The 12,207-nt window shown below is 56.6% G+C and overlaps 1 protein-coding gene across 2 annotated transcripts; it reads right to left on the bottom strand.

The window, feature by feature from the left end:
- Positions 1 to 3,223: 3,223 nt before the first annotated feature.
- IRF8 (interferon regulatory factor 8) lies at positions 3,224 to 11,895 on the bottom strand. 2 transcript variants are annotated; one of them, XM_080552213.1, is made up of 9 exons: positions 11,848 to 11,895; positions 9,602 to 9,776; positions 8,275 to 8,458; positions 7,281 to 7,369; positions 6,761 to 6,872; positions 6,393 to 6,440; positions 5,557 to 5,943; positions 5,172 to 5,284; positions 3,224 to 4,386 (listed from the first exon to the last, which is right to left on the bottom strand). In XM_080552213.1, exons 2-9 carry the CDS (start codon positions 9,773 to 9,775, stop codon positions 4,204 to 4,206), a joined length of 1,290 nt encoding a protein of 429 aa, XP_080408339.1. In that variant the 5' UTR covers position 9,776; positions 11,848 to 11,895; the 3' UTR covers positions 3,224 to 4,203. The 2 variants fall into 2 exon arrangements, with proteins under 2 accessions (XP_080408339.1, XP_080408340.1); XM_080552214.1 differs by lacking the exon at positions 11,848 to 11,895 and adding an exon at positions 11,099 to 11,123.
- Positions 11,896 to 12,207: the final 312 nt, after the last annotated feature.

The raw sequence follows: 12,207 nt of genomic DNA, 5'->3' as shown, positions 1-12,207 counted from the left end.
AGGAGCCAGAAATCAAAACAATATCCTACGGATAGTTGTCATTATATCGGAAGACCTTAGAGAAGGGGTCAATATACAATTCCCCTGAATTCTCTGCCTTACTCCAGCCTTCTCTGCTGGCCAACATGAGTAAGCTCATTGCTCCTTCCCAAACACACTTGAGGAGAGTCATGCATCTCCTGCCCAGCCAGGGCAGCCTTTCTCCATGGACCTTCAGCTGGAGAAGACATGGGGACATGCTGTTGACGAGCCATTGGTGATGAAGAGCCAACCCAAGGCGCTGAGATTTCACTTCAGTGAGGCCATGCATGGAGAAGAACCCAAGTGAACAGAAACCAATGAAAGTATTTGAGCCCCAAACCACTGAGATTCAGCGCAGCTGCAGTGAGCAGCTCATCGGCCTCAGCCGGGCTGGGGTGCGCCTACTGGTCGGTGCCACCACCAGCACCTGCTCCCCGCCAGGGTGCTGGGGACAGCAGTGCTCCCAGTGCTGGGCCAGCCTGGAAAAAGCCTTCGCCTTCCTATGGCTGAGACACACCCTGCTAATAACAACCTGGTCTGGGATTTAAGCCCTGTTTTGGGGCAGAAATCACTCTGGGCTTGTACATAGGCCCCTGATAGTCTAGCATCCCTTCGTGCGATGTGGCACAGGTGTCTGGGAACCTGCTCCCACCTGCTGGAGCACCTGGTCCTCTGTCCGTGGGTGAGCACCAGCCTTGGGTGCTTCTCTTGGGATGGATTTTGGAGGTGGACAGAGCCAGGGATGTCCACTTGGGGCAGGCATTAAGCATGAACCCACCACCACCACGAAGCCCTCAGCAACAAGGGGACCCTGCATTCAATCACGGAGCCCCCCACGTTATCCTTACAACCCTCCTCTGCCATCTGACCCCGTCCCATGGTGTCCTCCCCAGTCCTTCCACGTCCCCCACTTGTCTCCTCGTGGCCTGGCAGCCGTTTGGGGTGGGAGCCGTGCTGCGGGTTTTAGGGAGCGAGAGGCAGCAGCGGTCCCAAACCGCACCCTGGGCCCCGAGGCGCTTTGGTAACACTAAAAATAAACTGCACAACCGGCTCCAGCAAAAGGTACTGCTGCTCCCCGCCGCTCCTCCGCGGTCTTGGGGTGGAAATTGAAAGAGCCCTGAATACATAGCAGGTGGCTCCAGGCGAGCACAATATGGTGGTTTCTGAGGAAGGACCTGCTCCAGGACAGCTGGGGAAACCGCAAGTGGTGTTTTGGTGTTCAAGCCTGCGGCCCATCATGTGTTTCACAAGTGGGCATGTGTTGTTCCATCGCAGCTGAGCAGGCACCTCGCTCCCATGGCCCCCGGCCTGCCTCCTCCTCCAGCACCTCGCCCATGGAGAGGAGGCTCCCTCATGCACCAGGGGGAAATTTTCCCCGGGGAAGGGATGAGCAATTTGGGCTGGACTGGTTGGTCCGAAGAGCTTGCCAGAAAAGGGGAAAGGCTGCCCCTTTTACTCGTGTTTTTTGCTAGCTTGATGTGGGTGGCAGCGAAACCATGTTATGTGCTAACATGCTGATCCCTGGGCTGGTGAGCTCTGAGGACTGAAATGGGATTAAACCTCGAGGGAGACACCACAATGGCCCCAAGGAGCAGAGAAAGACTTGGGGTGTGCATGCTGGTGGTGCTGTCCCCCACCACCCACCTCCGTGACCAAGCATCCTGTAAGCCAGAGCCATACCAGTACTAGGAGCTGGAGACTTTCTTGCACTGGGGATACTGGTTCATCCTCAGAAATCTTGGTCCGCAGCCCTCTCCTCACACACACCAAAGCTACGGGCTGTAATGCCTGCAAGGGTTGTGCACAAGGGCACAGAGAGGACCGTGAGCATCCCACCCACACGGGGGCCCAATGCACAGTTTAACCAACGTGTAGTGTAAATACCCACCTCACATGGCCTGGCAGGACAGACTGCCAAAGGGGCCTCACACCCCAGGACACCATGCCCAGGACAGCTATCCCTTAACCCAAACTCATAACCACATTTCAGCTGGGTCTGTCATCTCAGAGCACTTTTCGGGTGCTGCAAGGTAAGCTGCGTGTGAAATAAGCTGCTCTTTGTGACAGGGGAACAGAGACAGGCTGTAGGTGCTCAGTTGGGAAGGATGCAACAGGGTCAGCTTCAAGTCCCATGACAGCTGAACAATTAATTATTTTAAGGAAGGCTGATTTATTTACCCCCAAAAAAAAAGATAGAAACCCTGCAGCCAGAACAACCTGGCATAGAGGTGAGCCTTGGTCAACACACCCCATGCAGAACAGGGACCTCACCATAGCTGTGCCATGACCACACATTTATGCTTGTGGAAGTCTCTGTCATGAATAAAAAAATAAATAAAATAAAAATTCACATCTGAATGAATAGGGGCTGATCTGCTTTAATACCCAAGCAGAGAGGACAGCTTTGCATCCATCTCCTCTGCTCTTTCCAAGGGGACTCAGTCTCCAGCTGCCTGGATCTGAGCATCCCCCTTCACAAGTGCCCATGAACCCCAGTATCCTGGGGTCAGACCTGAAGGCTGCTGCCCCCACGATCACCCCAAAAAGCCCTTGGCAGGGCTAACCCTGAGCACATGGCAGTGTGTTGATGTTTGTCCTTCCCTGGGGCATAGGATACAAACCAAATAAGATCCAGGGCTTCTCGTGTTGTTGCCCAAAAAGCAGGCTTGTAAGAAAGGCAGGTGAGGGTGCATACTCAGGCACCCTTCCTACAACCTTGACTTCATTGACTGACCCTTTCTGCCCTTGGCTCTCCCCAGACAGCCACAACCACCCTCAGACAGACCAGTCCCCATGAGAAAGGTGGATTGAGGTACACTGGGGAAAGGCTCCCACAGGCAACAAGGAACAGGACCACAACTGACCACCCCTTCCCATTGCCTTGGAGCATCAAGGGCCAGGTCTGAAAGCTGTGGGTACCCAGGTCAGTGCTGTGAAAGATGGGCAGGGACATATCTTCATGCTCCCTTGAACAACCAGGTGGTGCCCTTTCTTCCTTCCATTGCAATATCATTGCTTGGCTCATTCCTCTCCTGCCCCACAGCTGAAGCTTGGCAGTTACAGAGCAGGGAGTGACAGAAGAACTTCAGACCCCACACCACAAGGAAGATTTGTGCATGAACAAATAGGAGATACGAGGCTCTCCCCCTGAGAGATTTGCCGCCCCACTCATCACAACAGCAAAAACACATCACAAGAGAAATACAAAATATAGCACTTTAATCGCAGGCAGATAAAAAATTACAAAAACATTTAACAAAAGTTTAGGCATAAAATAAATATGCAGCCTCATAGCACGTACACATGCACGGTCCTGGTTTGCAGCAGCTGCAAGGCACAAGCCCCATGCCCAAGCAGCTCCCCTGCGCTGGGCACACAAAGCATGTTAATGAGGATTTACACATGGATGCTGCTGCCTGGTCACGCTTGGGAGAGACCAACACGTGCATTCAGGAGGGTGAAGCCAACCTATGAACACTACGCTGCAATCTTTAAAATAAAAAGACATATAAACTCCATCTTTGGTTAGGAAAATTAAGGATTTCTACACATTCTTATATTCAACATTTACATATATAATCTCTGCATTGCTTTCCAAATTTCAAAATACTTCAATATTACAGATAAAAATATAAACCTCATGGCAAAAATAAACAAGAATTTAAGGAGGTTCACCTCAGAAGGCATACCATATCCTTCAGCAGGACTGCAAACGCTTTGGGAGGGGCAGGGAGGGAGTTTATTTCTGGGAAGAACATACTACATTTGAGAATTTTAAGGCTTTTGGGAGTTACCTCCTTCCAAAACGCTATACTGAGCAAGGTCCAGGTGGCAGATGGCTGGGGCAGGTTGTTACAGCTGTGAGCTCCAGTTCTGCTGTACTGCTCACAGACAGGCGACACAAAGCATGGCGAGCTCTGACCTCCCCTGCTGTTAACTACAGTGACACAGGGATTGTCATGTTGGGTACAAGAGCCTTTGTGATCAGTGAAGCGTCCCCAGCACCGCTGCTGGGCATCCAGCTTACTTTCTCGTGGCAGTTTTTACTGCTGTGTTTATACAGACTCCGGACTGAGAACAGCAAAGAACAAGAACCAACTTGCCAAAAGGGGAATTGGGGCAGTAATGGGACCAAACGGGCCTGGAGTAACCCAGACCACTGACACCAGCACAGGAGGCGGCTCACACAGCGATCTGCTGGTTTTCTCTGAAGAGGGGCCGCTGGTGGGGGCCGCAGATGTCCTGGAAGATCCTGTACACCTGCTCGTGCTGCGTCTCGTCAGCCGCAGGGACCAGGGGGCTGCTGCTGCTGCTGTAGGCCTTCCCCGCCTCCTCCACCATCTGCCTGAGGCACAGCTGCTCCACCTAGGCCAAAACAGAGCTGTGAGGACGCTGAAGGAAGAGGAACGTCCCTGGGCATCTCCTGCTGCCTTCCCACCACAGCAACAGCACAGGGGGGCAGAGCAGAGGAGCTGTGGCCACGTCCAGCCAGGCCAACAGGCCCAAATTCCACAAGCCACCTTGTCCCAGGTGCCCCTAGCATGTGTCACAGGAGGTCCTCTACAGTGGGGGAGGAGAAAATGGGCTGGGTGACATCCCCACACATATGGATGGCGCTAGGCGTGTGCGCTAGACAAGAGGTGGCCCAGTCAGAAAGTTGGGCAGGGAAGAGCAGGACTGAGCTCTGAGCTTATAAATCCCCTCCAGGTCCTCGCAGAGGCTCAGTGGGGTCTCTGCTTGCTCGGAGGGGCCTGCAGTGCGCACCCCACACCCTCCATGCCCTGGTCTCGTGTCCTTGCTATGAGCACCTTGAAGGCCCGAGGGGTGTGGATGCCAGAAATGCCCCAGGCATTGCCTCTGGGCTCCCACCCCTGCTTCAACGTCTCCAGGGAAAGGCCTGCAGCCAGGCCATCACTTAATATAACAGCTTTTCTAAGCCACTAGGAGATCTATGAGTTGCACGCTATGTGGAGGCTTCGCTTGCAAATGGGATCTAACCAGATCAAGGGGTCTGACAAGCAACAGCCCGTTGGATCAGCAGACGTTCAGGCCATCCAGGGCACGAAACTAGAGCCTTATAGGAGAAAGCAATATGGTTCAGCAAGGAGGAGAAATTCAGTGCCAGGAGCTCTGAAGGGCAGCCACCGTACCTGGACGAGGATGAGCTTACACCTCAGCGTGGCGTCTGGGAACTCCTCTCCGAAGCACAGCGTGACCCTGCTGTCCGGGAAGCGGCCCTGGTTGTTGTAGTACTGCTGCAGGTCTGCCGGGAGAGGAGCACGGTCAGACGCTGCGAGCCTGGGGACCTAGCACCCTGCCCCAGCACAAAGCTGGTGGCTTGCTCAAGAGAATTTACTACACAACGCCACACTGGATTATTCCTTCCCAGATCTTATAGGATCAGTTATTAATTCAGACCAGTCAGCGATGGCCAGTCATAACCCCCAAGTGCTCCAGAGGTAAAGACTACCTGGGGCAGAACTGAAAAAACAACCCCTAGAGAGGATGAAAAGGGAAGGGAATGCTCCTACAAACCTCTGAAGAACAAGTTGGTGTCAAATATCTTCACCACCTCGTCCCGGTCCAGTTTGTTGGGCCTGTCCTTGTACACCATGGTGTTCCCGCTCCAGAAGACCCTGCCCTGGCACAGCCTCTTGATGAAGATGCCCTGCTTGTTGCTGTGCAGCAGGACCCCCCGCTCCAGGTGCCCGAAGAGCTTCTTGGTGATCTGCTTCTGGCGGTCATTCTGGATGGCCTCGGCCGAGGGGAACCTCACGTGCTCCAGGGCATCTGGGGCGTAGAGCTTCTCGCTGGGGCCCGAGGGCTGGCTGAGGGAGATCCTGCAGCCCTCGGGGTACGAGGTGGTGATGTGGCCCACCAGCTTCCCTCCGTAGAAGAAGTTGATCACCATCTGGGAGTAGCCTGGAGGGGAAGGGCAAGCACGCAGCCCGTCAGGAGGAGCAGCCAAACTCTCCCTGCTCCAGCGCCCAAATCCCCGGGGAGCTGCAGAATTCCCTGGGAGAGTCTGGAGGAGACCTCTCACTTGCTGGAGGACACCTCCAGCACTCAGCCTGGAAGCATGTGAAAGCTCCAGTTCCCAAACCCCTTTATCCCACTGCAGGGGAACCTCTCCACACCAAAGGGGCACCTGGTCCTAGCACCTTGGGACAGCCCCATGCTGTGGCTGCAGGCAGGATACAGCTCAGCGTGCTGACCCTGCAGAACACCCCAGCAAAGCCTCCTACAAGGCAGGGAGTATCACCAGAACAGCTTTCTACCGCGGCACATATGCACATGAGCAAGGCCAAGCTCCAGAGAGGAGTGTGATGGCCAGAGCCCAGAAGCACGCAGGGGAACGGGAGCTGCCTCACCTGAATGATGCTGCTCGTAGCCGGTGTACCCGTTCATCAGGGGCAGAGCTGTGGGCAGAGAGAGCAGAGATGTCAGAGATGTGCCCAGCTCCAGCCACGAGCACACCTCCCTTTCCCAAACCCCAGGCCCCAGCTGCCACCCCCAAGCTTTCCCCTCCCAACAAGCCAGAAAAGACTCCGAAAACGCTGAACTTAGAATTGTGCAGGGAATGCTGCACTGCTGGGTGCCACGGCAGTGCTCCCAGTTAGCACTTCCAGCATTTTTAAGGAACAAATTTATGAAACAAGCGCTGCCCCGAGGGAGCCTGCACCACCCCGGGCAAAAAGCAGGATCCCATTAAACACCCCCCGTGCCACCAGCTACTTACTGGGGTTGGGCTGCTGCACCCACCAGTCTGGGATCGGTGGGTTTCTGCAGGTCTCCTGGGGGGGCGAGGGGCTTCTCTTGATGATGCCCAGGTACTCGTCCACGCAGTGGGGCTGCCAGAGGACAGGAAGCCCGTCAGATCAGCCAGGGCAGGATCACAGCAGGTCTGCCCCCACGCACCCAATGCTGGATCCCACCCAAAGAGGACTCCGAAAGGCAAAGCAAGAAGGACTCAGAGACACTCGTGAATGCTTTCTGTTTAGCAATAGAGCAGGGTTCCCCAGGCTATACACCCAAATAACGCCCTGAGAGCCTCTGAGAAGGGGAACAGAGGCACGAGGAGCCTGCAGCCCCCAGCAAACGTCTGCACAACCCAAGTGCAAGCAGAAAGCACGCGCCATTCATGAGCAACCGCGGCGAGACCTCGGACAAACGAGCACAGCCACAAGAACACACGTGAGGCCGGTTCCCAAGATCTTCGGATATTTAACCTCAGACCAGTCCTTGTGCTCAGGGCTCACCTCCTTCATGAGGTCGTCGATGGCAGAGGGGCTGCAGTCCATGTCGGCGACATCGGTCAGGCCGCTCCCGCTCCCGACGCCGCTTTTGCCTGCGGAGAAGGGCAGGGATGCAGGCAGGGCACCCGCAGCTCGCCTCGCCGCCAGCTTTTGGAAACCCTTCGCCCCGCGAAAGTTACGAAACCGAGAACCGCAGCAACCCGGCGCATCCCCAGCAGCTGCGTTTTGGGGCCAAAAAACCAGCTCGTGACGAACGGCACCAGCACACGGTGACTACAAGCAAGGTGAACCAAATTCGGTTGGGAGCTCGAGCACAGGAGAGGGTTTTTTCAGAGCACCCCAGAGACCGGGGCTGCTGCTGCTGCTGCTTCTCCTTTTCCCCCCCCAAGCCCCGCTGCCGGTGGGAACCTGCAGCGCCATTTGCATACGGGCCCCGTGTGAACACAAAGGAGAGGAGATGCTAAAGGCAGGCTTCCTGCAAGATTTTTTTGTTCTTAACGCAAAACTTGCAAGAAAAAAGGAAAAGCGCACACATGCCTGACCACAAGTAGAGATATACTTAGCGCGACCTGCGCCGCACCAGACATCGCAGCAACGACTGCTCTCTGCTGAGCTGCTGTTACTCCCATCGGTGCCAAGAAAAGGGATTTATTGCAGCTCCCTGCCAGGGCTTGTGGCAGGAGGACAAAGGATTTGGGGGCTCAACCAGCCCCAAAAGCAGGAGGAGGATTCAGGTTTGTCCCTAGTGCGTCACAGCCTGGCAGCTCATGCGATGCTCCAGTTATTCCCCGTTTCCTAAGCAAGGGGAAAACCCACCCGTGTGCTCCTTGCCAGCCCAGCAGCTCCTTCCCCACCTCCCGGCCCCAAAAAGGGACACAGGGCACGTCCCTGAGCTGTGGGGCCAGCCCCACGCCACCAACCCAGGAAGCACCGCTCGGATTTAGGTCAGCACCAGCCAGGGCTGCACCTGGCCCCGTGCCCTCATCAGGGCACTCACATTTCTGCTCCTCCTCCGGGACGATCCTATAGACCTTGTAGGGCTCGGAGATGTCCAGCTGGGACCTGTCCGTCACCTCCTCGAAGTCGGGGCTCTTGTTCAAGGCGCAGCGCAGCCGCGTCTTCCACGTGGCCGGCTCCGCTTTGTCGCCTTCTTTGAACTTTCCTTTGAAAACAGCCCAAGCCTAAAAAAAAAAACACAGCAAAAATAGAAAATAATCCTCCGTGCAAGCTCTGCAACCCCCCTTGGTCCTAGAGGTGAATGCGCTGGGACCGCAGAGAGCATTTTTGGGCTGCAGCCTGCTCAGGCACATCTGCTGGTGGGAAATGGACCACCTCACGCTCTGATGTAAAAAATCCTAAAAACTTAAATATTGTCACACACTCCCAGTCTGTGCCAGCCACAGACCAAGCTACAGGACCCAGATTCGGCCCCGTACCCCTTACAGCCCAGCTTCAGAGCCAAGATTGAAACATGCAACTTCACCTCTGCGCTGACCGATGCGAGGATTTGCATCCGAACCGGCGATATTCTTAATAATACCCAAACTCACAGCAAAATAACCCTTGTTTTCCAGCTTCTGGCTAATACCTGACAGCTGGTTTCTTTTTAAGATCAGAATGCCAGTTGTGCTTTCATGAGAGGTGGGAGAGTACGTTTTACTACTGGAGATTATAAAATACTACATATAAAAACATACAAATATACACAAAGCTACCTATATTGATGTGTTTTCAGGTGGCTGAATTCAGCACAGCCCTGCCAGCCTCATAGCCCACTGCTCCTGAGCTAGGCACTGAGGGTGCTGCCCCGAAAGACCTCGTCAGGACGGATACAGCGACAGACGGAAATGGGGGCAGGATGGGAATTCCTGGGGAAGACCCTGACCTTTTTGGTTCATTCTAGTTCACGACTGAATTTTCCAATTTTCTCAGAGAGGAGGGACTTTACATTTTGGGGAAAAAGCCGGGATTTCCTTCCTTCCCTCAGCCTTTTTTTTTTTTAAATTAATTAATCCGGTCTTTTCAGAAGGAACCTGCTGGGAAGCTCAGGGCAGGCCACGGAGCACTTTGGGCTCTCACACCGGACGAGAACATGCAGGAAACAAATCTAAACCCAGCGTCAACATTTGAATAATGCAACGACCTCCCTCAAACGATCCCTGTGGGGGATCCTACACAGATCAAAGGCGCTGAGGCATCTCCTGCAAGGAGCAGAGCAGTGAAATACGCGGTCACCAAGGCCGTTTCCCTCCTGCAGGTGGGTCAGCAACAAAAACCAGCAGCCCGGAGCCACGGAGAAGAGGGGGGGACCCGCCTGACCCTACCTTGAAGATGGAGGCATCCACCTCCTGGTTGTAGTCCTGCTTCCCAGCGTGCTTCCAGGGGATGCGGAACATGCTCTTCTCCTCGTTCTCCCAGATGAGCCCCGGGTAGAGCTCGCTGTCGATCTGCTCGATCAGCCACTGCCGCAGCCGCCGGCCGCCGTTGCGGTCGCACATCCTGGGCGAGAGGAGGGAGACCCGTCAGAAGAGGGGGGGGGGGGTCTGTCCGTCCCATGGGGACGTCTGTCTGTCTGCACCGCAAGCGCAGCCTCCCCGCAGCCCCTGCCTGCTCTAACAGCAGCTGGGCTATCAAAACAGGTCTTAATTGCTGCATCTAATTAGGACGAGCAGTCCCACACCTGAGCGGTGATTACCCTGGAGAGCCAGGGGACCGCGGTATTTCCAAGCAGGAAAATAAAAAGGAAAAAAGCAATTTGGGTAACAGCAGCCCCGCTGTGCTCTGGTGTATGGCACACAGCTGGAACAGCGCTGCCCGAGGGGACACAGCTTCCAGCAGCTCCCCCGTGCCCATCTGTACCTAAAACCTCTCTTTTTGTGATGGAAAAGAGGCGATTTTAGAGGAATTCTCCTCAATTTGCTACAAACCCTTCCTCCAGCTTCCAAGCAAAGCCCCGAGCACAGCAGCGGGCTGGCTTGGCACCGTTACTCCTCTCTTTGGCTGCAGATGGGTCACATCCGAACCCCGCAGCTGGAAATTAAAGCCCTGGGCTGTGCCACCACCTAACCAAGGGACATTGCGCCAGGCTGGCAGCCCCCTCCACTACAGCTAGGGACAAAAAAAATAAAATAAAAAAAGAGGATGAAGGCATCAGCCAGCGTGAGAACAGCGAGCCCAGAGCCCCGCTAGCTGGGGACCGGCCATGGGTGCAGGTAGCAGCCGGGGTCACCACAGGGAGCGGGGGCCGCGCGACCACATCCTCTCGAAGCCAGGACCAGCAGCCGCACTGACGGACCCAGGGGGGGTGAAGTGGCCTCGCTTCAGGTCACCCTTGCTACTCTCAGCTCATTTTTAGCAGAAAAACCTGGCTGAGCACCCGTGAGAAAGCTCTGGCAGCCCAGCACCGGACCCGTCCTGTCCGGGAGGGTTTGGGGGAGAAGACGTGGATGTTCCCAGCACAGGGACCTGGTCCCTGCTTCCCCAGGGGCTCACAGCAGCCAAATGCCACCACCTCCCGTCCCCTCTCCATCACGGCCACCCCACAAGGCACAGACATGCAGCGCAGCCCCTGCTTTTAGGGGTGGGCACAGCAGAGCCACACACCCCAAAGCACCCTCAGGAGCCCATCCCTGGGGACACGAGGGGCACACACAGCCCCCCCCAGAGATGCTCGGTAACACAGGGCTCTAAACTCAGCCCGTTTTCTAAAAACCCCGCTCCCAGCACCAGCAGAGGCCGGGCCCTGCCTCTCCTCCACACGAGGCTGCCCCAGCCCCTCGCCCCAAGCCACCGCCACCTCGCTGCCCCCACCCAAACCCCACCTGCTCCAGCCAGCCCAGAGGGTTCTGCCGTGGAGCAACAGGGGCAGCGCTGCCCAGGAGCCCAGAACTGCTCAGCATCAGGCCTGGCGTCCAGCACCCCAAAACCTTCCATTCCAGCACCCCATAGCCCTATTTCCTGCCCCCCCAGCACCCTAAAACCCCCATAACCCCATTTCCTGCACCTCCTGTAGCCCTAAAACTCCCATCCCCACGCAGCCCCGTGACCCTAAAGGTCCCTTCCCCATGCACCCCTGTGACACTGAAACTCCCACCCCCCTGCACCCCACGACCCTAAAAGCCCCATCCCCTGCACTCCCCACAACCCTAAAGCTCCCATCCCCATGCACCCCACGACCCTAAAGGCCCTATCTCCTAAGGCTCCCATCCCCATACACCCCCATGACCCTAAAACTCCCTTCCCCATGCACCTCCATGACCCTAAACCCTAAAACTTCCTTCCCCGCGCACCCCCACGATTCTAAAACTCCCATCCCCACGCAACCCTAAAACCCCCATCCCCGCGGACCCCAACAACCCTAAAACTCCAATCCCTTGCACCCCACGACCCTAAAACCCCCATCCCCGTGCGACCCTAAAACCCCCACCCCCTTACATCCCCGTAACCCTAAAACCCCCACACCCTCGTGCAACCCTAAGACCCCCCTCCCCTCGCACCCCCACGCCCCTAAAGCCCCCCAAACCGCCCGTTAAAGCCCCCATACGGCCCCACAAACGCCCCCGCCCCGTACCTGCCGCCGCCCCACTCCGCGCTACCCGCGGCGCGGCGCGCTGGCGCGCCCTTATAGCGCCCCGCAGGGCGCGCCCGCCGCCCGCCCCGCCCCCGCGCCTCGCAGCCAATGGGCGGCCGCGCCGCCTCGCCTCTCGCCCAATGGGGAGCCGCCGTCCCCCCCCGCCGCCCAATGAGGGGCCGCCCAGTGGGGGCGCGCGCGCGGCTCGCGCAGCTTTCTGTGAAGCGCGCGCCTTTCCGGGAAATCAGCGGGGCGGAGCGGGGCGGCGCCGGGAGGGGGAGCGGGGCTGTCGCGATCCCTGTCGCGATAGCGGGCGAGGTCACGATACCGGTCAAGGTCGCGGCTGCGGTCACGATCCCG

This window comes from Anser brachyrhynchus (assembly GCF_964034855.1).
Source record: "Anser brachyrhynchus genome assembly, chromosome: 12".
NCBI lineage: Eukaryota > Metazoa > Chordata > Aves > Anseriformes > Anatidae > Anser > Anser brachyrhynchus.
Note: the sequence above shows the minus strand (reverse complement) of the source record. Positions and strands in the feature narration are given on the sequence as shown.